The 27,560-nt window shown below is 35.9% G+C and overlaps 1 protein-coding gene across 5 annotated transcripts; it reads right to left on the reverse strand.

Annotated features, from left to right (window-relative positions):
• Positions 1 to 715: 715 nt before the first annotated feature.
• LOC138315683 (probable cytochrome P450 49a1) lies at positions 716 to 27,160 on the reverse strand. Of its 5 annotated transcripts, XM_069256889.1 has the most exons (11): positions 22,607 to 22,871; positions 21,351 to 21,438; positions 9,512 to 9,693; positions 8,468 to 8,693; positions 7,057 to 7,235; positions 6,147 to 6,339; positions 4,507 to 4,675; positions 3,024 to 3,190; positions 2,501 to 2,582; positions 1,818 to 2,021; positions 716 to 1,496 (listed from the first exon to the last, which is right to left on the reverse strand). In XM_069256889.1, the coding sequence occupies exons 3-11, from the start codon at positions 9,582 to 9,584 to the stop codon at positions 1,377 to 1,379; spliced, it is 1,413 nt and encodes a 470-aa protein (XP_069112990.1). In that variant the 5' UTR covers positions 9,585 to 9,693; positions 21,351 to 21,438; positions 22,607 to 22,871; the 3' UTR covers positions 716 to 1,376. The 5 variants fall into 5 exon arrangements, 4 of the variants coding, with proteins under 4 accessions (XP_069112990.1, XP_069112991.1, XP_069112989.1 ...); XM_069256890.1 differs by lacking the exons at positions 21,351 to 21,438; positions 22,607 to 22,871 and adding an exon at positions 26,789 to 27,160; XM_069256888.1 differs by lacking the exon at positions 21,351 to 21,438.
• Between the last annotated feature and the right edge of the window lie 400 nt (positions 27,161 to 27,560).

A 27,560-nucleotide genomic window follows, 5' to 3' on the forward strand; every position in this document is an offset into this window, starting at 1 on the left:
ATGAAGCGCTAGGTCTATGATCGTCGTAAACGTTATCGTTAAATTGTAATATTAGAAGTTGATTATAGTTTACATTTGAATGATCAAGACTTTTAAATTGTTAGTAACGTGATATTTGATGAGAGATAATAGCGGTGCACATTCACGTGATGCATGATGTAGGTACATTGTGAGCATATCATCTGATCCTATTACATACCTCCCCATCCTCGATACTCCAGGAGTTCCGATCACATTTGATCTCTACACCCCTGGACTATCTCGTAGTAAAATTAGAGGCAACAGAACAGACCAGGTAATTTAGTCCTTTGATGTACATCAAAAGAGCTGTATAACGGAACACTATGGTCGGCCGTTTGGCTTTAAAGTGGGACGTCGCTCTCTCTGTAGTTTTCAAAGGAAATCTTTGCTGGCCTGTGATTAGTAAAATATTTTCCACTGAACTGCCTCCAATTTTACTATGAAATACTCCAGGGGTGTAGAGATCGTAAGTGAACGGAACCCCTGGAGTATCGAGGATGATTTTTTATCTCATGTAAGTAAGTAAATTAATATGGAATGGAAATCGAGATGAATGTATGCATCTTTTACTTACAATTGAATTGTTCTAACTTCTCCGTTGAATATCGTTACCTTTTACATGCGAAGTCGATTGTAATGTGTAACATGTTTGGTTATCCATTTAACCATTTAAAACAAATACCAAAATAGTTGATTCCTTAAATAGTTAATTTATTTTAATTGCAACAATTAATAAAACTCCTTTACAAGTGAAGATTAATATATGAGTATTTACATATATATGTCGTATATACAATGAAAAAATAAATTTTGAAGAGACTGTTGCCTTTTTCGGGACGTAAGTTATAAATACAAATGTATATCAATGATACAACGAAAAACAGGATTATCGAACATTAATAAAATATCATTTCGTATGTCAATAACGGTGGGTATGATATATATTAATTTCTTGTGCGAAAGTGATGTGATCAAGAATAAGAAGACTTAATATATATAAAAAAAACTTTTGGAAAATAATGCAATTACAAATGTATATATACAGTGAATATCATTTCGATTGACATTAAGCAGCAGATCAAAAATCAGAAAAAACAATAGCGCGATAAACAACTAGTGACAATAAGAATTGTAGTAGCTGGTGGCTAGTTTACAGTATCAACTCGAAGCATTATCGCTTCAAATTCAATCTGAGGACTTAAAGTATTGTCTCTGGTTTAGAATTGTCCGGCTGTTCTTGATTTTCTAATCCAAGTTATGAGCTATGTCCAACATTCACGGTTGTAATATATTACCCTTTAAATGTAGTCTTGTATGCCTTTGTATCCATATAAGGTGCACAATCACGCATAAAGCTAGTCCTGTCGTTTTTCCAGGAGAAAGCTTGCTGGCTCTTTAGGCGTGGCAAATATGCAGTAGTAATAAGGAATATCTGTCACACCAGGGGGCAGCACCACGCGGTAGTTCCGGAGAAGCTAAAGAACACAATGGTAATAAAATCCAAATTTCAGCAGCATTCTTTAACAAGATCACGATTATTTCTATGATATTCAACAATAAAAGTAAAAAACAATACAACTGAAGAGGATCATGATTATTTCTATAATTTTATTCCAAATTATAGGATAAAATAATACAATCGAGCAGGATCGTGCTTACCTTTATATCATTACAAGGATTAAATGTGTTTCTGCTGGTATGGTGCGAGAATCGTAACATTATATCAATAATTGTTCTTTTAATAGAACGTTAATCTAACAAACCATACTAAATCAATCACAAAAGGCATAACTCACCTTCGCAGCACAGATGTAAACTTCCTGTTCAGCGAATCTTTGGCCGATACACTTTCGGGGTCCAAACCCAAATGGAAGGTGCGCGAAGGGGTTCACATCCGTCCTGGCTTCACCACGCATCCATCGTTCAGGAATAAACTTGTCATTCTGGGGAAAATACTGTTCATCTCGGCAGATCGTGCCGCTACACAACTGCATCGGGGTCTGCAAAAACAATCCGGAGCACTTCACAGTGTAATTATGTCTATTGATTGTAGTGTCTACCTTTGAGATGAAAATTGATGACTTCAATAGGAAACCTTTACGTCTGAATCTTTTGTTAAATGATCCATGATTTCGTTGTTTCTTTCGTGTTTATATGGATTTGGATCGCGAATGTCGCTGACGATTGAAGCAGGAAATGCTTCTAATTTTGCTTCTAATTTTACCTTCATTCCTGAACATAGAAAATTCCTATAATGCTTCAAATGAAAGAATAGCAGGTTTCAGTTCCTGCACTTCATTTCCGTGAAATACACATTTGTTTATACAAGTTATTTTTAACCTATATTAAAAGTTGACTACTATGATAATGCTATGTAAATAAAGGTACTTCCGGGAGTAAATGTTCTAATGATTTGGCTGGATGAAATACTATGGTTTTTGTCGTTTATGCTAATTATAAGTAAAATGAAAGTACAAACCCCCTTTGGAATATTGTAGCCCTTCAGCGTGATGTCTTTGTCAAGGATTCGTAACGTACCTCCGGCAATTGGAAACAACGTTCTGACGACACAATATGATAACAACGTAACATCATTCATAACGATGTTAATAAAACGCACTTGGCAAGGCTAACTAATTGCTGGGCACAACACATTATCATAGAATAATGTATCAAGAATTACACGTGTGTCGCCTGATCTGCTTGGCCAATAAATTCGGTATCAAACAAAATCTACAAGATACATGTATCCATTTAAATGTGCATTTCGCACAACATTGACTCGATTTCGCTTTCTGTAGCATTCATTATTTTATCGAAGATGACCTGAATGCAAAACCTTAATTATTGTGAGGTGTTATATATACTAGTTTTAAACATCGTGATTGTCACGTATGGAATTCTGCAAAATATCGAACATCATTCGTATCTTTTCGGATTCAGTTTATAAAAAACATCATATATTGAAGTTTTATTGAAATGCCTTGACTCTTACTACTTACCGAAATGACTCTTTGAGACAGGCCTTGAGGTAGGGCATCTTGTTGATAGTATCTTCCTGGATTTCGCCTTTCTTTGGTACATGTTCCTTTATATCTTGGAACAGACGTTCCTGTTTGTCTGGATTGTTGGCAAGGTTGAAGAGCAAGAACGTCAAGGTGTTGGCTGTCTATATAACAGTAGGGATAAATTAAAGGTTAGTGACTCAAACACGCAAATGAATGTGCTTGGATATAATAGAATAATCCATTTAAGAGGGGGTTATGTTTGTTTTATTTATGATGTTACAAACATGCCTCGACCAATGGAAGCTAGCTATGTATGAAAGTATGAAAGATATAAGCATGTGAATGACAGAAATATATATAGATTGTTTATCACATAATCCGCCTGATATTACGTGATTTTGCCCGTGTAATATTATAAGACTCTTTCATATGTGGATATGAAGGATAGGGATATTCTACTCGAGGGTCACAAAATGTAGTAAAACCCGAGGCTTGCCGAGGGTTTTGCAACATTTTGTGATCCCGAGGGTAGAATATCCCTATCCTTCATATCCACTTATGAAAGAGTATTTTTCTTTCATACCTCGACGTTTTATTGCAATTTTACAACTATAATATCCCGCCATTTTGAAATAAATTCGAAGAAATCCACGGCTGAAAGTCAATTTTTCATACAAAAATTACGTGATATTTTCAACAAAAATTCCGTTGTTTGCATCTTTTATAGTAAAACCAGTCAAATTTGTGAAAAAAATGTTAAAATTTTACCGAGGAAATAGAAATTTTGTTGACGTCGTGACGTCACGAGGCTTTATTGCATGGGTAGCCATGCAATACAGCCTCAGGCGGCATGAGTGTATTGCCCTAGACCAGCCAGTATAACACACGTAGGTATGAAAGAATTTTGCATATGCCACTAGTGTAATATGACCTGGAGCGATTTTATTGGATGGAAATCCATTGTGACGTCATTCAGAAACAACAAAATGACGCCAGAGAAAATGACGTTACGAAAGGTTTACGTGGCCGATGGAAAAAAATGGCGGCCTCCGCTGGATTTTTGGAATACATTTTGACGTTTGTTACGTAGATTTTTGTAGTAATGTGATAAAGAGTAGATCCGTCTTATATTTGTGTTCATTTCATATGAAATTTTATGAAACTCGTCCGGAAGTCTTCTTAGACTCGTTTCATAAAAGCTCATATGAAATGAACACTCATGTAAGATCCTATATGATTGGACATAAGATTAAATACAATTGATTTGCCTGTTGTCAGCATAATGTGACCGGGTCGTGTCTTCGGCAGGATGTTTCATTGATATAGCACTCTAGCAGTATCCCAAAACACGTACTACGCATTTCATATTCTCAACAATCCGCATACATTGGATGCCGTCCTTACAAGACCTTGGATGTTAATTGGACGTAAATATAATAAACAAAGCAAAACCAATCGCATATAATTCCTTACTTACAGAATCTATCCCACCGATGAAAACATCAGTAATTGTACGCTGAACCTGTGCTGGGGTCAGCCCCGGAGTGGACAGAAGGTCTAAGAGTAGGTTGCTCTCGTGTTCTAAACCATTTTCAGATGCTTGTTTGAGGTCAGCCAATGCTTTGTTGATGTGCTTATCTGCCTCGCTGGTAAATGAAATGATTGGGACATTCATGAAAATTCCATGAACATTGAATCATCTAATGACGCTATCATATATGAAAAGGCAAAATAATCAATGTTACAGCGAGCAAACAAAATAAAATAACTTACATAAATTACAACATTCACCAATTAAGGTTATCACTTTTTCGATTACTCATTAAAGAATTCCACTTTTTCAATTATTCATTTAATAAGTTATCTTATCTTTTTATCTTTATTAAGTAAAAGCTTCGGTAATCAGTAACCGGTCTTTATGGCACAACTACCAGCGAGCAGATATCAAGAACAAAATAAGGTGATTAGACAACTTGTTCAGGAAACAGTAACCAGTAAACAGATAACTTGTTCAGAAAACAGTAACCAGTAAACAGATAACTTGTTCAGAAAACAGTTAACAGTAAACAGACAACGTGTTCAGGAAACAGTTACCAGTAAACAGATAACTGGTTCAGGAAACAGTTACCAGTAAACAGATAACTTGTTCAGAAAACAGTTAACAGTAAACAGACAACGTGTTCAGGAAACAGTTACCAGTAAACAGATAACTTGTTCAGAAAACAGTTATCAGTAAACAGATAACGTGTTCAGGAAACAGTTACCAGTAAACAGATAACGTGTTCAGGAAACAGTTACCAGTAAACAGATAACTTGTTCAGTAAACAGTTACTAGTAAACAGAAAACTTGTTCAGGAAACAGTAACCAGTAAACAGATAACGTGTTCAGGAAACAGTTAACAGTAATCAGATAACTTGTTCAGAAAACAGTTAACAGTAAACAGATAACTTGTTCAGGAAGCAGTTATCAGTAAACAGATAAAGTATTCAGGAAACAGTTTAGCGGTAAATAGATAACTTGTACAGGAAACAGTAATCAGTAAACAGATAACTTGTTCGGGAAATAGTTACCAGTAAACAGATAACGTGTACAGGAAACAGTTAGCGGTAAATAGATAACTTGTACAGGAAACAGTTATCAGTAAACAGATAACTTGTTCGGGAAATAGTTACCAGTAAACAGATAACGTGTTCAGGAAACAGTTACCAGTAAACAGATAACGTGTACAGGAAACAGTTACCAGTAAACAGATAACTTGTTCGAGAAACAGTTACCAGAAAACAGATAACTTGTTCGAGAAACAGTTACCAGTAAAAAAAGATAACTGGTTCAGAAAACAGTTACCAGTAAACAGATAACTTGTTAGAGAAACAGTTACCAGTAAAAAAGATAACTGGTTCAGAAAACAGTTACCAGTAAAAACATAACGTGTTCAGGAAACAGTAAACAGATACCTTGTTCGGGAAACAGTTACCAGTAAAAAAGATAACTGGTTCAGAAAACAGTTACCAGTAAAAACATAACGTGTTCAGGAAACAGTTACCAGTAAAAAAGATAACTTGTTCGGGAAACAGTTACTAGCAAAAAGATGGGCTGAAGAAGACAATAAGCATTACCTGTAAAGGAAGTTTGCAGCCGTTTCGAACTCCTTGTAAAATTTGCTCTTGTACAACATGTATGTGGGAATCATGCTGTACAAATGATTGCCGAGATGATCGAGATATTCCTTGGTGTAATCCATAAGTGGAGTTACAGTGTTGTCTGATGTGATACATCCAAGACGCGTATTAAAACACAACATTCCAACACCTGCCACAAAAGTTCAAATGGTTAAAATAGGTTCAGTTATTTTAGATAAGTAGTAATATGAATTAAGATTGGCCGGTCTTATAATTATGGACACTAAGAAAAAAAACGTCTTCTTGACTTCATCAAATGAATATTTCCAAATGTAAGATAACGAGTACTTGTGTACGCACCAGGTCTAAAATCAAGCTAACACAAAGTTACGAGATTAAACTATCATATAATTTTCCGTTGATCTCGAACTAATTGATGGCGTGCAAATATCTACGCACAATGTAGTTTCTCATATAACATTTCAGTGCCGTATATATTGAACACATAATCAACACTCTGTAGATCAAATATAAATTTGATATTGTTTCTCTTGGTTGGCTGACATATTGATACTATAATTAGTTTGGTTTTTTACAATCATAATGTATGACGTTCATATATCATATTTCACACACAAAACTATCTTTAAACTTAGTTCCTTCATAATTGACACAACAAATTCATATTTTCGCTCCGATTTTATAATTTTGTAGCCGACATGAAAGTGTCGTAGCATCCACCTTTTCTTGGTCACTTTCATGATATTATGTTTTGACACAAGCCTTAAAACTTATATATTGACATATACTTGTAAGACTTCAAAAGCAAATTCAGCAGTATTTGCCGTTATAAATATGGTAATTATAACAGCTTTGAAAATTAACAGCTTTAAACAATCTAACAAACCTTCAGCTGAATATTCCATCAATTTGAACGGAAGGTTTTCAAGGCGATCACTGTTTTTCAGAGAGTCTACGAAATCGTCTGCTATTGCGCTTATTTTAGGTGCGTATTTTGTGACTGCTTTGGGACGAAGCATGATCTTCTGTGTCGGACCCCTCATTGCATACCAATCTTCTCCATTTCTTATAAAAATAACAAAACCATTCATTATGTTTTACCCATGGCGTATTACATTATCTATTTCTATAATGACGATGATGTTAACTATGATGATGTTGATGATGATGATCGTGTAATACTAGAAATGAATCATTATATTTTGAAAAAGAATTAGAACCTCTTTCGGACAGAAGAGCGAAAAGACAACTACAATTACATTATAAGATAAACAATAATATGACTGCAAGTTATCTATCAAACTTATTATCTTCTTCAGTAAGCTATAATAATATTATACTTTTAAGAAATAATGAAAGATTCCAAATTCCAAATTATCGACTTTCTACTACAACGATATCATTCTTTCCCACTACTTTAAGAAACTGGAACAACTTAGATGTCAATGTTAAATCTCTACCTTTTCCTTCTTTTCAACTAGCTCTTTCCCAACCAACCTATTTCTACTAGTCTACCATGTTACTTCAATTATGGAGAAAGAAAAATTAATATTAAACATACTAAATTAAGACAATTCAGTTTAGTTCTTTCAAAGATGACCTTTTCCGTGTAAATTTGACACCAAATTATATTTGTATAAATTGAAGCAACGTTTGTGAAAATGCTAACCATTTCTTTTTTGAATGTTAAAACTATGCTACCGCTCGTACAGATATGCTCCAATTGTTAAATTATCTTAATATACAAGTAAATTCAAATTTAAAAACTTTACGGAAATGAAAACTTGGCTTCGGAAGTAAATTGTCATGTATTTGAACTTGTGCAATCATTTACAAAGATCAGCAGAAGAACATAACATAATAATATAAGACTCTTTCATATGTGGATATGAAGGATAGGGATATTCTACCCGAGGGTCACAAAATGTAGTAAAACCCGAGGCTTGCCGAGGGTTTTGCTACATTTTGTGACCCTCGGGTAGAATATCCCTTTCCTTCATATCCACATATGAAAGAGTCTTATAATATAGTATATCTTGTTATTATGTATTATGTTAAATTCAGTTATTATTTATACCTATGTCATCACCTGTAAATATTTCATGTTGACTGGAGATGGCTTCATAAGTTGAAATACCTCGTGCCTAATCCATTTGTAATTACTTAGACAATAAAATATGTAAAGTAAGTAAAGTCGGTGGAGGTGGTTGTGATGATGATGATGGGGAAACATAAAAAGCTGTGTTGGTGGAGGGATGTGTGGTAATAGAATTATGGTTAATTGGTATCATACTTACGCGTTAGCAAGACTTGGTGGTATTTTTTGTCGTTTTTCATACACTGACAGTAGAGGAAGTGTAAGACGCTCAGGGTGTTTGTTGTCGGATCGGAACACCTTCTCAATGTCGTCCGGATCAAACAGATACAGCCCCCAAGGCTTTCCCAATCTTACCCGCACGATCGGACCGTACTTATTTTTCCATGCCTCATACTTCTCACTGATCAGGCGCATGTCATATTTACCTGGTGAAATGGGAAGTAGACAATCACTGGCACAGTTTATGCTTGGAAGTTGAAAAAAAAATATATATTGGTATGAATTACTTATATTTGAAAACGTGACGGAATAATTATTCTTATGGGCATTGGTAAAGCATTTAGTTTCAACCATATACGCAAAAAGACGGATCTAGATGGAATTCAGATGTAAATAATTTAGAACTGTGTGACATGAAATAAAAGTAAGGTTTAATATATGAGTAGTTTAAGATATATGTGTATTGTTTTTAATATTTTATAAAGTAGCTAAATGAAAGTATCCATAGACAAATCGTCTAGTCCTTTTTTGACACCTAGACGATTACATGATTTCGCTTTTGGCTACTTTTTATAGACTGAGCATAAGTGAATTTAGTACGATTTTATAAGTCTCATTAAAATAAACTGTCAATATGTGGCTATATGTTTCGGCAGTGGTTGTTTGATGGAGTTGAACGTCCTATTAATATGCTAGATCCCAGATATCCTCGTTACCCCAGGGGTTACTGTCACTGACGTTTTATCTATCCCTGGACTACAGTGAAACTAAAGACACCAGAAGACACGGGTAATTCGATCCTTTGATGTACATTATTTGAAGCCGGGCGTCGCTCTCTATGTAATCTTCGAAGGAAGGCTGCAGGCCTGTGATTGGTCAGTTTTTTTTCTCCTGAACTGCCTCCAGTTTTACTATGAGGTAGTCCAGGGATGGATATAACTTCAGAGATAGTAACCCCTGGAGTATTGAGAACGGGTTCCAGGTAGGCCAAAGGAAAATATTGGTACAATTCTTTGTTACTAACTAAAAGGTTTGAAGTGTAGTCGAAATCCGAAATAGGGTAGATTGTAGATGCCGCCTGGTCCAGGAATGTCCATAAGATTATTGCCGCCTGTCGACTGTATCGCTTCAACCGGCTGTGTTGTTGTGGTAACAGAACATCTGCAAGGGGCCGTCAAGGCTTTCACATCTGCCAACAGGCGGACTCTGTCAACAAAAATAATCATACACTCCATACGAAACTCAAAACCAGTATAGTTTCATATCAAGCGTTCAAATTTAAAGGGACTAAATCGCTAAAAAAATCATGTAATAAAAGATAAAAAGAGTTATAGGACTAAAATTAATTGTAAAAGTTGTGTACTTTGTGTTAATAACAATATTTAAAAGTTTGTATAACAATTTTGTTCAAAATGGAGAAAAACTGAAAATAAATAGGACCGACCTAGTCACTATTTCATATTATTATCTTTCGGCGAGTGTAAACAACCCCTATGTGCATGCGCGACGCGTGAACATTCCAAACATCCGATCGAAGGAAATTTCATCTGTCTAATGGACATATCTACTATCGACTGAAAACACAAATTTATCGACTACAGGTTCCTGATTACTGTGTTAATCTAATAAACGTTGAAACGTATGCAAAAGTTTTGTGAAGAGTTTCTAAGTGTAAATAATCCTATACTGTACAGGTTTTTGTAGCCATAAAGAAGGGTTTTCATTATATTATATGGTTTTTATACTTGCTTCTACCATTATTTTATTTTCATTTGTCATGATATTATGTACTATTCCGCTAAACCTGCCAATATTATTAGGCTTTTAAAAAATGGCCTAATATATAGACTTTATAATAAGGAAAAAATGACGAAAAACTAATATTATAGGCATGTTTAGCGGACTAAGTAAGTACGTGTATTTCTTTTATCATTATATCAATATTTGACATTCCATATACATTGTATATCCTTAGTTATAATGTCTATCCGTCTAATGGGCATTCCCTATATATCTCTAGTTATAGTCTTTGTCCGTCTAATGGACTTTCCTTATATAGCCCTAGCTATAATATATATCCGTCTAATGGAAATTCCCTATATATCCTTAGTTATAGTGTCTATCCGTCTAATGGGCATTCCCTATATATACCTAGTTATAGTCTCTATCCGTCTAATGGACATTCCCCTATATGTCACTAGTTATATAACTTTTTTACACCCGATTTACTTTAAAAAAATCAGCCTAACTATATATATAAATTTTATGTGTACTTTTATGTATTCAAAGCAAACATATACCTTACATATACATTGTAGACCTATGTACATATATGTTTGCTTAATAATGTACATGTACACCTGTATTCATGTATAATATATACATAATTAACGGGTGAAAATACCTCTCACTTCTTGTCATATTTCCATCAAATACTCTAAAGCTTCATAGAACTATGCTGTTTTATTTGGCAATGTAGATACAGGGGCGTAGGAAGCGGGTGTGGGAGGTGGGGCGGGGGTTGGAGGGGGTCAGGGGGGGGGGCAAGGACGAGGGCATACATTTCTTGTTTTCGCCGACTGAAATGTTCTAAAATTGCACATTTGAAAGAAAAAAGGGTCCTCCTGCACATTTTCGTGAACTAGGCTTAAAATGTCAATCAGGGGGTTCTACGTACTATTTAAAAAAAATGTCTCTTAAAAGATTCATCTGTTTATATGACTTAGCAAAACAATTAATTCATTATTATTTTGTGTGTTAAACAACAATGTACCGATGGTGTGAAGCCAGTATGTTCAGATCGAGTTGCATAGATATGACGGCATTCACAATTACCAATTCTTAATGCAGGTAAATTTAAATAAAAAAAAGTATTATGTTAAGAACACTTTAAAAGTGATAATTTTGGTAAAATTAAATTTTGTAAGACTGTAAATATATGCAGGCCTCTGGGGCCTTTTCCGGACATGGCGGTTAGAGTTACTCCCCTTGTCATGCTCTCTAAGTAGTAGAACAGTTTCACAGCCATGTGCACGCTGTTACAACGCATAGCTCCATGCAGTATGGGAGTACGCTTGGTGGGCCATTAAATATCTTTTTAAAGATGTTTACCAAAGAAGTATCACCAACATGAACTTTTTGACATGGAATTGAGACCACGGGAAAAAATACGTGTATCCAGAGTTTTAGGAAGCCCAAAGTCAGCGTTTGATTCTGACAAAACCGGAACAAATTTTTTTGAAATGGCGGCGGCCGTGGTACACGAGGCCCTTCAGGACTCAGATACATCCGAAGAGGAACACCTCGATTTGACATGGTGCAACGCGGAAAAGGGGTCCGAGCAAGATGTAACCCCCAAAATACGAACTTTGCCTCGGCCAGTTTCCAAATCCCTCGGACGAGGAAAACACGTGGTGCATAACTCTCAACCGGCTAGGCCTAGCGCAATTACGCGGGAAACCGACATATTGGAAAGACAACTGGCAGATCTGCAAGCAGAGGAGAAAAAATTAAAACTAATGTCGGACATTGAACAAACAAAACAAAGGATTGCCGATATGCAGACCAAATTGGTTACAAAAGACCAGACGTCGGACAGAGTCTCCCAACAACTTGAACAAGGTAGGCCAAGTGTTGATACCCTGGACCAGATAAACGTTGACAAAAATGGTCACTTCACTAACGCTGAATCTTTTAAAACACTATGTGATAGGTTAGGTGTGTCAGGTATCAACGAAACGCCCCAAAACTGTCAGTCAATAAAAGCATACAAAGTCAAAGATTTTGTTTGGGAAGAACCCTCGATTCGCGAGGAGGGCATTACCATCACGGACAACGGCATAAAATTCAATCGGAAATCACGTCCCGAAGTCCACCAATTGTCCGTAGAACAGTGGGGATATGGTAGCCTGGGAATTTTATTACACATGATCAACAAGGGTGAAATAAAGACCCCAGAGGTTGTACAATACATCAAACACACCCAAAATACATTGCGTCTATTCAATCGTTATGCCAGGGGTAGTGTCACCTTGTATGACAAGGAATATCGCGAGGCACAGTACAAGGATGGCTTCTCTTGGGGTTCTCCACGTCGTGACATTCAGGACTTCCAGTTAATCCTAAAACCTAATGCAGGTACATTACATCTATACCAAGACAGTCCAAATGGACGTTCTCCAGCTTCAAAACGCCAGAAAGGTCCATTCTTACCCAACGGCAAAGAAATTTGTCGACGATTCAACATTGAGAATTGTGATCGTGTTTCAACGAACTGCAAATTAGCTCATAATTGTTCTCTGTGCTTTTCGCGAGACCATCCGGCCACTAAACACCCAGTCAACGCGGAGTCAAAAAAGTAAATATTCAGAGTCCAGCGCCTAGATTACATGACAATTTAGGTCCTCTGAATTATAGTAGCTGGAATGACTTACTCGATCAGCATGATTTTGATAGGGACTACATATTAAGTGGTGTAAAAAATGGATTCGATTCGACATGATAGACATGAACAATATTATTGATGTTGAAAATGACAATTATTCATCATGTGTTAAATACCATGACTTGGTTGAAAAACAAGTTCACACTGAGATTATCCATGGTAACTATGTTGTTTGTAGTGAAAAACCGCGAATTATCAGTGCTTTGGGCGCGATTCCAAAATCGGATAACAAAATACGTCTGATTCATGATGCGAGCAGGCCATCAGGTCTTTCTCTAAATGATCATATCACGACAGACTGTTCCTGTTCATATATGGACCTCCGTGAAGTAGATAAACACATAACTCGGGGTTGCTACCTAGCCAAAGTTGACCTTAGTGCTGCGTACAGGTCTGTACCTATTCATCCGTCAAACTATTCAGCCACAGGATTAAAATGGACATTTACAGGTGACTCATCTCCGACCTACCTTTACGATTCTCGGCTCCCTTTTGGGGTTGCTAAGAGCCCGCAGATTTTTCAACGACTCAGTAGTGCGGTATGTCGGATTTTAAAGGCTAAATATGGTATTACTGTTATTGCGTACATGGACGATTTCCTAATCTTTGGGAAGACTTTCTCGGCGTGTTCAAAAGCCCTCTATAGACTGATCACCAATTTACGCAGATTAGGTTTTTCCATAAACTACTCCAAAGTAGCGGGTCCAAATACTAGGATTTTTTTTCTTGGTATCATCATCGACAGCATCCAAATGACATTTGAATTACCGCCAAACAAACTTGCAGAGTTCTCAACTTTTTTATTGGCGTATCAAAGAAAGCGCCGTGCTAGTAAAGCCCAACTCGAAACACTGTGTGGGAAGCTTAATTGGGCTGCTCAAGTAATCTGTGGTGGTCGCACATTTTTAAGACGTATCATCAACATGAAAGATTCCATCAAACACCGTCACCACAAAGTGCTGCTATCCTCCGAGTTTTATCAGGACATATTCTGGTGGTCTACCTTCATTAGCCAGTTCAATGGTACATGCAAAATTCTAGACACAAAACCTGTAACTTCATTACAAACTGATGCCTGTGATCATGGTGCGGGAGGTTATTTTTGTGGAGACTATTACTATACTAATTGGAATCTTGATTTACCACCACTTAAATCAGAACACATTAATGTGAAGGAGCTAGTCGCTATTTACCTAGCAATTTGTCGCTGGTGTTCTCAATTAAAAGACAAAAAAGTACTTATCTACACAGACAATAGGTCCGCAGCAGCATGGATTAATAAAGGATCTTGTCGAAGCCACACAGGCATGTTTCTACTGCGAATTCTCTTCTGGTTTTGTGCCTTTTACAATTTCACTTTGAAGTGTGTGTACTTCCCCGGTGTATATAATGTGATTGCAGACACATGTTCTAGGTTACATGAGCCACAAAAACTGACACACCTGTACAATTTAATACCATCTCTCCAATTTGAACCATTCACAGTAGAGGAACTCACTCACCATATGTCTTTGTCGTTTGTGAATTACAGGTGGTTCAACAGCAGAGTCCCTCCAGGGAGTGGCCGAAGACCTGAAAAGAAGGGCGTGGGCTAATTCTACGGCGGCGACTTATACTACACATCTGAGGTGCTATGTGGAATTCTGTGCGCAGTTTCGTCTAACACCTGTTCCAGCTGTGTCTACAACCTTACAGATGTATATCGCCTATCTGGTATCGGTAAAGCACTTTCGATTTAGTACAGTTAGACAATACCTCAACATAATCACTCACCTTCACAAGTGTTCAAATTTACCTGATCCCCTAAAGGGAGACTACCACCTGCAGACGGAGTTATCCGGAGTTAAACGTGTGTTGGGTGTCGCGCAAAAGCCTGTTGATGTTATTACACCTCAAATTCTACAAGCAATACATTCAACTCTAACTATGGACAACCTACAAGACATATCCTTTTGGTGTGCATGCTTAGTAGCCTTTTTTGGCCTACTACGGCCAGGTAATGTGGTAGTTCGCCAAGCCTTCAACAAGGATAGAGATCTACGGAGAGTGGATGTTTTAGCCTGTGAATGGGGGTTCATCATTTTTCTCCGTTGGACAAAGACAATTCAATATAGGGAGAAGGTAGTGGAAGTGTACCTCCCCAAATTAGAAAAATCTAGTGTATTGTGTCCAGCAAGTGCTATTTTAGTATTATTACAGCTATCCAAGTCTGCAGACCCTTTGGGCCCTTTGTTTCTTCAGAACGATGGGTCGGCCCTGTGTTATAGAACTTTTCTCAGTTTGCTTCATGGCTGCTTGACAAAGGCCGGCATTCCATCCTCGAATATCAAAGGACATTCTTTCCGTAGAGGTGGAGCCACGTGGCTCAACAAACTAGGTGTTCCTGTGGACGTTATCAAGCATATTGGTCTTTGGTCCAGTGAAGCTGTCTATAGATATATAGAACATGACAATGATGTAAAATTGCGTACTATGCAAGAATTTACAAAATCAGTTGCGTTGAATTGATGTTTTGTGCACAAGCTAACCACGCCTGGCTGTCTCCATATTTTTCCATTTGTACATATACCATAACTATTATTTTTTTCCCATAACCAATTACTTCACTAATCAACCAATTTTCACTGGGCTTGGGGTTAAAGTTTTTTAGACATTTCAACTTTTCAATTTTTCTCTATATGTACAATTAATTTATTTTATTTTTACTGTCAATGGATATTGACTTGTAATAATTTTATGTGTAAATGTTTATTAAATTTGCCCAGTCTTTATGTTGGTTGGTTGCTGTTGTCATTTAGATAGCTTTACACTTAACATTTATATCGTACAAAGTGATAATTTTGGTAAAATTAAATTTTGTAAGACTGTAAATATATGCAGGCCTCTGGGGCCTTTTCCGGACATGGCGGTTAGAGTTACTCCCCTTGTCATGCTCTCTAAGTAGTAGAACAGTTTTACAGCCATGTGCACGCTGTTACAACGCATAGCTCCATGCAGTATGGGAGTACGCTTGGTGGGCCATTTAAATATCTTTTTAACCCACCCTCCCATCCCCTTTTGCTTTGCCCACTAGGGTAATATTATTCGCATTGCTTCCTATCTCCATAGTAGTATTACTATAGATAGTTCTCTCCATATAATGTAGGGGGTTAAAGTTTTTTTAGACATTTCAACTTTTCAATTTTTCTCTATATGTACAATTAATTTATTTTATTTTTACTGTCAATGGATATTGACTTGTAATAATTTTATGTGTAAATGTTTATTAAATTTGCCCAGTCTTTATGTTGGTTGGTTGCTGTTGTCATTTAGATAGCTTTACACTTAACATTTATATCGTACAAATCATTAAAATATATCGTAAAACTCATCACAGCCATTCTAAATCTAATATTTTACCCGGGGGAGACCCTCGGACCTCCTCAAACACCCAAATCTCGCACCATCAGGCGCTTCCACATTCATCAAAATGCATCGTAAAATTCTAAATCGTAATATTTTTTTCTCGTAGGAGATTGTCGCCCCCCCCCCCCCCCCCAACACCAAAATATCGCACCTTTGGCGCTAGCATGGCAATTTGCGTATTCATTAGTTTCCGTTTATCGACGCCACTGTCTATAAATGTGTACAAGGATTCTACTCAACGATATATGAAAAAAGTTTATAAAGTATATATGGTTGTGTGTTGAATTAAAGAATCAATCTCCTCCTGCGGGTGCGGGGCGAGGAGGGGGGTCCAAATATTGAGGACCTTTGCACCCCTCCCCCCCCCCCCCCCCCCCCCCCCCTCCCCCCACATTACGTTTCTTTCTACGCCACTGAGATACGCTGTAAATGTATCGGCTATTACGCTTAATCAGGCCAATGTAACCGATAAAATATAAGTTGCCTCTTAGTGGTGTTATTACATCTATATCCATTAGCCGGATGAGATTTTCAGCGACCTCGATTCCGAACTCAAAGATGCACTCGGTTCTTTCCGTTGTAAACATTCAATGCCGACAGATACAATTTCTTGTTGTGTTTGGCGATATTTTAACGTTGATAAACATTGCCAATAGTTCAAATTAAATGTTGTAATTTTGAAAACTTTCTAATTTCAGGTATAAGAACGTTTGAAGGAAGTCAAAACCCTAAGAAATCTATGTAAATCTAATGATTTAGTAACTTTAAAGCTCAGTTTTCAAACTAAATGTTAATATGAAATGCCAAAGGTAACTGTTATGATAAATTGTAATGAGTGTCTCCAGTTAACAACTTGTACATAATCAATGCCTTCATGCTGTGACTGTATTTGCATAACTCTGTAGGACAATATATTACCAAGGGATAAATAACTCTGTACGACAATATTACCAAGGGATAGATAACTCTGTAGGAAAATATTATACTGTACAAAGGGATATATAACTGTAGGACAATATTGCCAAGGGATAAATAACTCTGTAGGAAAATATTACCAAGGGATAGATAACTCTGTAGGAAAATATTACATTGTACAAAGGGATATATAACTGTAGGACAATATTACCAAGGGATAATTACTCTGTAGGATAATATTGCATTGTACAAAGGGATAACTAACTATGTAGGACAATATTACCAAGGGATAGATAACTCTGTAGGACAATATTACCAAGGGATAATTACTCTATAGGAAAATATTACCAAGGGATAAATAACTCTGTATGACAATATTACCAAAAGGATAAATAACTCTGTAGGAAAATATTACCAAAGGATAAATAACTCTGCAGGACATTATTACCAGGGGATAAATAACTCTGTAAGAAAATATTACATTGTATAAAGGGATAAATAACTGTAGGACAATATTACCAAGGGATAATTAAGCAATAAACTGTTACCAGATTGGACATACAGTTGATATGAAGCCCATCCGGAAGGAAGATAAATAGAATGGCGCCCGTTAGGGCGCCATGAATATTTATCTTTCGGACGGATGGGCTTCATATCAACTGTATGTTCAATCTGGTAACAGTTTATTACTTATATTTCCATTACGATTATTAAAATTCAACACTATACATGTATATCCTTTGAATTTTCCCGCTTGCGCTTGTGTTGACGTCACCAAGTTTAATAAACGGAACAGCCATATCATCAGCTTCTGAATATAGTTCAACACAAAACGGTTTGAAACAAGCGAACAAATGAAAATTATGCGATGATATTTTTAAATACATGCTACTTTGTAAACATGATAATACTATTAGATTTCATAGACCACACAACTTTAAAACCACATTTTAAATTATTTGACCGTTATGTATAGGCGTAAGTATATATTGTATACACTGTCCGTGACGCGGCGGAAACGTTAACTATTCATACGCTTGACCAGATTGGAGTTTATAGCGTGATATTGCCCATCTGGTTTAACATAGATCAAACGGGAAACTGAAAGTAGAATGGAAATATATAGCTATGTAGGACAATCTTACCAAGGGAAAAATACCTCTGTAGGACAATATTACTCTCAGGATAGATAATATTACAATTGTACCAAGGGAGAAATAACTCTGTAGGACAATATTACCAAGGGATAGATACCTCTGTAGGACAATATTACCAAGGAATAGATAACTCTGTAGGACAATATTACATTGTACCAAGGGAGAAATAACTCTGTAGGACAATATTACCAAGGGATATATAACTATGTAGGACAATATTACCAAGGGATAAATAACTCTGTAGGACAATATTACCAAGGGATAGATAACTATGTAGAACAATATAACCAAGGGATAAATACCTCTGTAGGACAATATTACCAAGGGATAAATACCTCTGTAGGAAAATATTATCAAAGGATAAATAACTCTGTAGGACAATATTACCAAGGGATAGATAACTCTGTAGGACAATATTACCAAGGGATAGATAACTCTGTAGGACAATATTACATTGTACCAAGGGATAAATAACTCTGTAGAACAATATTACCAAAGGATAGATAACTATGTAGGAAAATAGTACCAAGGGATAGATAACTCTGTCGGACAATATTACATTGTACCATGGGATAAATAACTCTGTAGGACAATATTACCAAGGGATAGATAACTCTGTAGGACAATATTACCAAAGGATAAGTAACTGTGTAGGACAATATTACCAAGGGATAAATAACTCTGTAGGACAATATTAACCAAGGGATAGATAACTCTGTAGGACAATATTACCAAAGGATAAATAACTTTGTAGGACAATATTACCAAGGGATAAATAACTCTGTAGGACAATATTACAAATGGATAAATAACTCTGTAGGAAAATATTACCAAAGGATAAATAACTCTGTAGGACAATATTACCATGGGATAAATAACTGTGTAGGACAATATTACCAAGGGATAGATTACTCTGTTGGACAATATAACCAAGGGATAAATAAGTCTTTTTATAGGCAACAACTTAATGCATGTTCATGCATTGCTTTTCTCGCGGATTTCAGATAGAGGTTTACAATACTGTGAATATATTTTACCTGTACTTGGAGTATTTTACCTGTATTTGGAGTATTTTATCTAAACTTGGAGTATTTGACCTGTCTTTTGAGGGTTCCACCTGTATTTGGAGTATTTTACCTGTACTTGAAGTATTTTTCTGTACTTGGAGTATTTTACCTGTACTTGAAGTATTGTACCTGTACTTGGAGTATTTTATCTATATTTGGAGTATTTTACCTGTACTTGAAGTATTTTACCTGTACATGGAGTATTTGACCTGTCTTTTGAGTATTTTACCTGTATTTTGAGTATTTTACCTGTACATGGAGTATTTTACCTGTACATGGAGTATTTTGCCTGTACTTGGAGTATTTTACCTGTATTTGGCGTATTTTACCTGTATTTGGAGTATTTTACCTATACTTGGAGTATTTACGCGACGATTAATATTCGTGGTTTCTAATTTCAATCGCGCACAGTTACCGATCCAGAGAACTGTCTAGAGTTCCAGATTCCCATCAATGTCGAAATAGTGAAAAATGGTGAAAATTCCTTACTTAAAAGAAATTTCCCAGGGTTGTGGGGTTCCCTGAAAATGCAATAACGAACTTGACGGTATATCTCGACAAGTTAAACGAAAAACTTGGTTACATGATTTTAGGACCAAGTTAATGGCTATATTTTACAGGTGTATTTCTATAACTACCTAATATACGTATTACATGACATATTGATTTAGGATTTATTAACAGGAGAAGTTTGTCACACCTAACATATATGTACGATGTAAAACAAAATAATTGCATAAGCCAGTATTCTATTAGTAGAGTAAATTTTCAATAAATTAATAATATGCTGTTACACATCAGAATATTAGAAAAGGTGGTTCATCAATACATTTGCCATGATCATAGTTCACAACGTATGCTAGAGCACATGTTTGGCGGACCTGTCGCGATTAAGACGCAAGCTATCCTGGCACGCTTTTTACGCATGTGTTCGTTATAGGCAAGGCCACTCGCTAATGACTTTCCGTTTAAGTCTGTAACGCCTGGAAACTCTAGGCAACTCATACCGACACACATAAAATATAAAAACAACTGCCTAGCTCGACGATACATAATATTTCTCAGTTTGATATAAACACATGCATTGGCTGAGATTCGCCAGGATGTGGTAGATCTACATCCCTGTACTATCTCATAGTTAAACTGGAGGCAACAGAACTGGTCATTCAGTCCTTTGATGTACATCGAAACGTGTGATGGCCTGTGATTGGTTCGGAGTTTTTCCTCTGAACTGGCTTCAGTTTTACCATGAGATCTAGTCCAGTGTAGAGATCGTAAGTGATCGGAACCACTGGATGATCGAGAATGTAAGGACATACGTAAAAGTGGTTTCGTGTATGATATAGACTGAGGTAGACTATGAAAATGTTCTCTTCTCCATAACGAATCATACATTCGCATACATCCAGAAGAATGCTCCGTTTTATAGTTCATACCGTATTTACTGAAGCGTGTATTCACGCCAAAATGTTTAGATTTTGTTCTCTCAATGGATTCGCTCATTCCTTTGTGATTCAACATTTCTTTCAAAAACCAAACATAACATAATTATGCCAGTATCAATTATTTGAACATTAAAATGACAAATTTTCGAGAAACATGTTTTTGAAATCCTAATAATGCAACGAGTCTAACAGAAAAAGTCAATCACAACTTCTTAACGTCCTAGACATACGTGTGTATTGAGAATACAGATATTTTCTGACAATGGCACAAAAAATCAATGCCAGACTCCTACCTCGTCTTCAGATAACATACATGTAATAATCAACAGCACAACCTCAGAACTACATGTACGTAGCTGTGTCGGCAATAGGATATCATTTATCAATATTCCATGTGTACATTACAAAGCAATGACCCTGCATCACCAACCTTCGATGCTTTCATGTGTTCGTTAATTTGATTTCCACAATTATGTTTCTCAGGAATAGTCATGGCTGTTATCACAGTTGACTCGATCCTGTTGATGAAACAAGATTAAAACATAGGTTGGAAAATATATTATAATGTCATTTTCAAATTGTGTATCACTTCAATGACGACCAGACTATTTATGAGATAAAGTTGGTTGGCTGGTTGGTTGAGCTAGTGATATTTTGTATGCCTATAAACATAACTATTTTGTTGATGTAAGGTGTGTATGCATAATGCATCACGCCTAACCTTACGTATTACTGTTGAATCGCAGATTGTTGTGTTGCTTGTAAATTTTGGGAAAATCTGCAAAAAATGTACATTTCAGTTTAGTATGTCCACGGGGTTCGGTACATATTCCAGTCACTACATAACCACGCCACTATCAGTGTCTATATAGTACGATTCGGCTTTACAAAGTGTACGTATATATACATATCGGGTCCTTTTTTACATTGTCATGCAATGGTGATTGTAGATTTCATAATGTAAATATGACATATATGGAGACGTTCCAATTGATGCGATGCACCAATGAATCATTAGCAATAATGCAACAGTCAACCAATTTTATATGAAATATGGAAATCAAAATAATTATAGCCCATTCTTATGGTATATAAAGCGCCAATATTACTAAATACATGTATATAATATATTCATATACCGGTATGTACATTTGGGTGACCAGCCGTTCTTGACCGAGGTCATCTTATTTACAGGATTCACTCATGCATATCACATATTTTCATGAATACATTTAAGAACAAGTACATGTGTACCGAACCAGACACAAGTCAGCAAACCTAAAATATCTAGACTAAGAAAATAATGATAAATATACAAAACAAAATAAATATTGTAATTGCACAAAATGAATTGTTATTACAGTAAGTCAGACACAATCTATGCGAGTATACAATCAAGGATTTATATGTATACGTCCTTGGTATAATACCAATTAATTTATGATATCATATCATGGCATCCGACATGCGTTATCATTACTCGTTCAAAGTTATGAACAGTTAAACTATGGGCTACAAGTGGTGGAGTTTCATAATCTGTTAAATTTCCTTTCAGTTATAGCTTCTATACTATTTGTGCCGATGTCCGAACTATACACACAAACAGTACACACTAAGATTCACGAACAAGGGAAACTCACTATATATATATATGCTACCAGCTTTGTGTCTAGTATGACGTCCTACCTTGCATATCTCATTGTGTTATGCGTTTCCGGGAGATTTACCAGAATCTGTCACAATGAAATCTTCTGGATATTTTAAGTGCCACACAAGTACAGGAATTCCTCCGTCGTTGTAATCCTTATCGATCGGGAGTAAACACGGAGGGTTAGAATCTAGGTCACTCTGACTGCCTTGAACTTTACATAATTATCTTACTGTGACGTGTTTACAATGTGCCACCGGCCAAAATGTCGACTTATGTCTGTGTAATTGAGAAGGCATATGCACAACTGAATGCTTTTTACATCTTCCATTCGTATGCGTACATATCATTATATTGTCAAGTGCAAAAAAGTCGAGTTCTTTCATCGAGTTCTTCCATGTGCGTTGTTGTTCACACAATTATATTTTACGTCATAAATGTCAAGTTACGGCTATTATATGTAAACATAAAGGCAACGCACAATATACGAAGGATATACGATGTATACATGTCGTTTCCGACATAATTTCGCCAATTTATTCGAGTAAAATATGTGGCGTAGTAATATAAAACTTAATTGTCTATAGGTAAGCATCTTCGACTAGATTAGAAATATAAGTCCGAATGGCACACTTTGTCTATACCATATGATGTCACATCAGCCATACTGTTACAAATTCTACATTTAAAAGGAAAGTTGAATCAAAGAGTAATTTTCTTTATATATAAACAGTAACAATAGTGCAGAAAATGTGTTCTAAGCATTTGTGAAAATTATGTTATTTAATCCTTCTACAATTCGAGTATGGAGAGGATTTTTCACTAATTATCCTGTCGGAAGATCAAAATTTCAACATTTCAACAAGTGTTTTTCGGCCCCAAAGATTTAGAGAATAAAACCTTCTACATGTATAGCTCAACAATATTGGACACAATAGAGATGGGATCTTGACGCCCACCCTAGAATGATACACATGTTAGGTCACAGCCATTGGAAACAATACTTTCACTGGTTTTCCTTTATTTCCATCTTCCTTTGAAATATAAGAGACATAAGGGAAATTACATATAACTGAGTCTGCATAGCAACAACACATTTCAATGGACACATTCAATATGGCTACTCTTCGCCATATTGTGTTTGGATTTGTGTTCCAAAATGGATACGTAAACTCAAGAATAAAGCAAACCCAACAAAGATTATAGAAAGACCTCTCAGTACTTGCTAAGAAGTGTCAACATCCAAGGTAGTTGCTTGTCATTCCGGTTGCCTACTGATCAGAACCTACATACATGTACGACATTTGGCGGCGGTTAGGGTGTGCTTGTTTGGTGTCTTTGTAGCATATACATGTACATAAGTATAACAGAGCACAAGGTTCCACTATTACAACGATACAAAAAAACACGAATATACCACAGCCTCCCAATATATATCTATATTATCAGACACACACAACACACCACATACACGGAAGGCCGTTCATAAAATAAATTAGCCGTTACTTTGTCGTTAATTACGAATTGATGGTGTCCTTTTAACATTGGAAAAGTAAGATATTATTTAAGAGAACTATCTCACTGAACGTGACAACGGGCGACCCAGTTGTCTCACTGCAGAAACTACCACTCTTTTACAAACAGACTCTGCCAGAGAAAAGAACCCTTCGACTTTCTCACAGTGGTGAACGCTTACTTCAAGAACAAGCGTAAAAAGGTGTCAAAGAACGAAAGTTTATATTATAGTTTTGACGAGAAAAGATACAATCCCACATTCAGGTAGCTGTTGATATGACGTTAAACCTTTTAAAACACATTTTTGGATGTTTGTTTTAAGTTTCACTTATCACCAGAACATTGAAATATGTACCAAGTGTTAAGGATAATATAATACCATATAATTACCCAAAGACAAATCACAAGGCATACACAAAAAATAGTCAATACGGATTATACAGGTACTGCCATTGTGTTACTGGACAGGATCTAGAGCATGATAGGTGTGTCTGCCCTTGTGTCCAGTCCTGTCTGGGAACTCACAAAACATCAATCAATAGCCAATGAGTTTGGAACAAAACTTAAAGTCGTGATGAGTCCACTACCACGCGCCATCAAATACTGATGAGGCCAATCAGACCATGGAATGAAAACACCATGTTTGAGTTGTAAACTTATACAAATCTTTTATTATTTCGTAGTGTATTGTTTGAAAAATGCATTGCTGCTTGTTTCTTGTGCTCTTTATGCAAAGTAGAGATTCGTTTTTATTTATTTACTTATTTTTTATTTTTGTTATTTTTTCTATAATGAATGGAATACTTTTGATTTATATCTAATTGTCCATATTTGGAAATGTGATATTTTAAAGAAATAACTAGCTACAAAGGTATGTTTTTTACTCGTTGAATGTTTTAAAACATGCTCTTAATATGTTTCAAACTATGCCCCAGGTGAAAATCGTCTGTGGAGTATTAGTCTCTGGATATACCGCAGATATAGGCCATATTCATAAACACGTACTCCAATCAAAAGCGCACACACGTATGATATTGAACCACATTAAAGCACGGTGTTGGTGTTTGAACAACTGACTATAGTGTGTGTCATCAAAATCTAACATCAGATTAAATATCGGGTAACAGGTGTGTTTACATTACATAGACAGTAAGGGTTAACCATCATGTGTCATATGAAATGTACCAAAAGATGTACATATGTAGATGTCATATTGTTAGCTTGAGAACACCGAAAACGTGTGAAATAGAAAGGAGAAAGAACAGTTCTCGGCAGTTACACACTGTAAGGACTCGAAATCCATTATATTGACTTTTCCACGGTTTTGGTGTACCTAATACATTGTATACATAAATATGTATCTTCGACGTGTAAGTTTTGAGACGATCTTAAAGTTACATGTGCCGTATTTTTCATACTCATAAACCAAGATAAGCTTTTAATAAGTTATTCATTACCAAAAGTTACCAACATTTTGAGAATTATAGTAATTTTAATGCATAGGTTTTCATTTTACAAATACAACAAGCGGCCCATGGGCCTTAACGGTCACCTGATATTTGATACAAATTAGTTATGTCATTTACTAGCCAACTGATGTATTTTATTTATGAAATAGGGACATAGATCTAATAGAGCTACATGCAAAGTTTCATTAAGCTTGATGCATATTAACTCACATTGTTATGTTCACAAGGTTCAATAATAATTATTGCAAAGGGTAATAATTCCGTAATGAAGTTCGAGTCGAATCAAGCTGAGGACAATAAAAAGGGCAATAACTCCGTAAATTACTGTCAGATCAAACTGATTTTCAAACTCGTCCGAGATTTTTCCAATGTTAGTCTACATACAAATTTCCATTAAGCTCGGTCATATATTTCCTCAAGTTATCGCGTTCACATGGAAATATTAACGGACGTCGCACGACGAACGACGCACGACGACGGACAAAAGACTATCGCAATAGGTCACCATGACCTATGGTCAGGTAACTTAAAAAAACCCTGATTTTTTGGCAGTACTGCCAATAATCATCAGATTAACATCAATAATGAAATCAAATGTTACAATGTTAATTGTAATTGTAAAGTGACATCTGCATTTAGGTTTCCCCCTAAACATACATAAGGCATAAAAACAACATTTTTATAGGACAACATTTCTGTGTTTTATCTTAATTTCATAAGAAAAAACAATGTGTCAAAATGTTTGCCCAGTTACGGCACATATCACTTTAACATGCTGACGGATGAAAGAAGGCATTTCAAACATAATAAAAATGCCCCTACTATATACTTCTAGGAGCATTGAACATGAAACGAAGACTGGTTATGAAATATTATTCAGCCGCTGTAAACATGTACAAATATGTGGTAAATATTATACAATATAGGATACGATAGGATTATATGCGAACAACAATTGTTCTATCTCTATATCCATGGCAATTATATCAAATATAAAATGATAAAATTAAGTGTGACTGACAGTGCGGAAGCCTGATAAAGATACTATGTCGTTATTACGACATAACTGAGTCGTTATTACGCTATACAAAGTCGTTATAACGACATAAAAAATTTAATGTGACCCTAACAGGCTTCCGTAATACGGACAGTAACAAAAACGCATAGCTAGAACATTGCTTAAATTTGATATCTAAACTTTTACAGTAATTGTCCAAATTAAGTTTTTGACATTACCTGACTGAATAACTGACTCCAGACGGCTGTTCCAAATATCAACGTTTCTATGTCCAAAGGAGTATTTACGAATATCCAATTCACAATGTTTTTTCTCAAGTTTTTAGGAATTTACTCTCGTTCTCGCTTGTATATTGCGGTTACAAATTTCAGTGGCATCTCACTGACAATTTTTCATAACTTTGTAAACTTTTATCATGTATCTTGTCAGTCTCCAGTATACGAGTGTTGGAATCACAGGTACTATATGGTAGATAACTCAATATGTTTCACCTTGTATGGACGCTGGCGGCGTATTCCAAATGCGGACAGGCTTGCTGTTCTGTCCAACAATACGAAATATCTTCGAATTACACCAAATAATAAAGATAAAGATGAGTTCTCGGCACTTACAGGCCTCGAACTATTCCACATTTTTCGCTGTACCACCTATACGTAAATGTGTACATTCGACGTACTTTCAGGCGACCTTAACATGCTCATCAAAATACAGTGTATTCCTATTATATACTTTTAGTAGCATTCAACATGAAATGAAGACTTTTTCATCATGGTGGAACACAAAATGCCTCTTAGATATGATGGCTTTGAATGAATTAGGATACTTCCTGGTCTTAGGGCTTCTTGAACTACGTATGTATGCTAAAGCCATTTGATTTTACATTTATTTGTGTCATTTCAAAACATGATGCAGGGGATCAAGTGGATGCATTTGTACTTGATTTTTCCGTTTCTTTTAAAAGACCTGCGACAATGCGAGAAAGTCACAGAA

Source organism: Argopecten irradians, chromosome 2 (genome assembly GCF_041381155.1).
Source record: "Argopecten irradians isolate NY chromosome 2, Ai_NY, whole genome shotgun sequence".
NCBI classification, from domain to species: domain Eukaryota; kingdom Metazoa; phylum Mollusca; class Bivalvia; order Pectinida; family Pectinidae; genus Argopecten; species Argopecten irradians.

Bases quoted from the DNA above. Each gene is read 5' to 3' on its own strand.
- LOC138315683 (XM_069256886.1), bottom strand. From the start codon at position 18,051: ATGGCTGTTCCGTTTATTAAACTTGGTGACGTCAACACAAGCGCAAGC. The intron at 9,694-17,980 runs GTATAGTGTTGA...TTTTGTTGACAG, and splicing joins AAAATTCAAAGGATATACAT to AGTCCGCCTGTTGGCAGATG. The intron at 7,236-8,467 runs GTAAGTATGATA...TATTTTTATAAG, and splicing joins CCACCAAGTCTTGCTAACGC to AAATGGAGAAGATTGGTATG.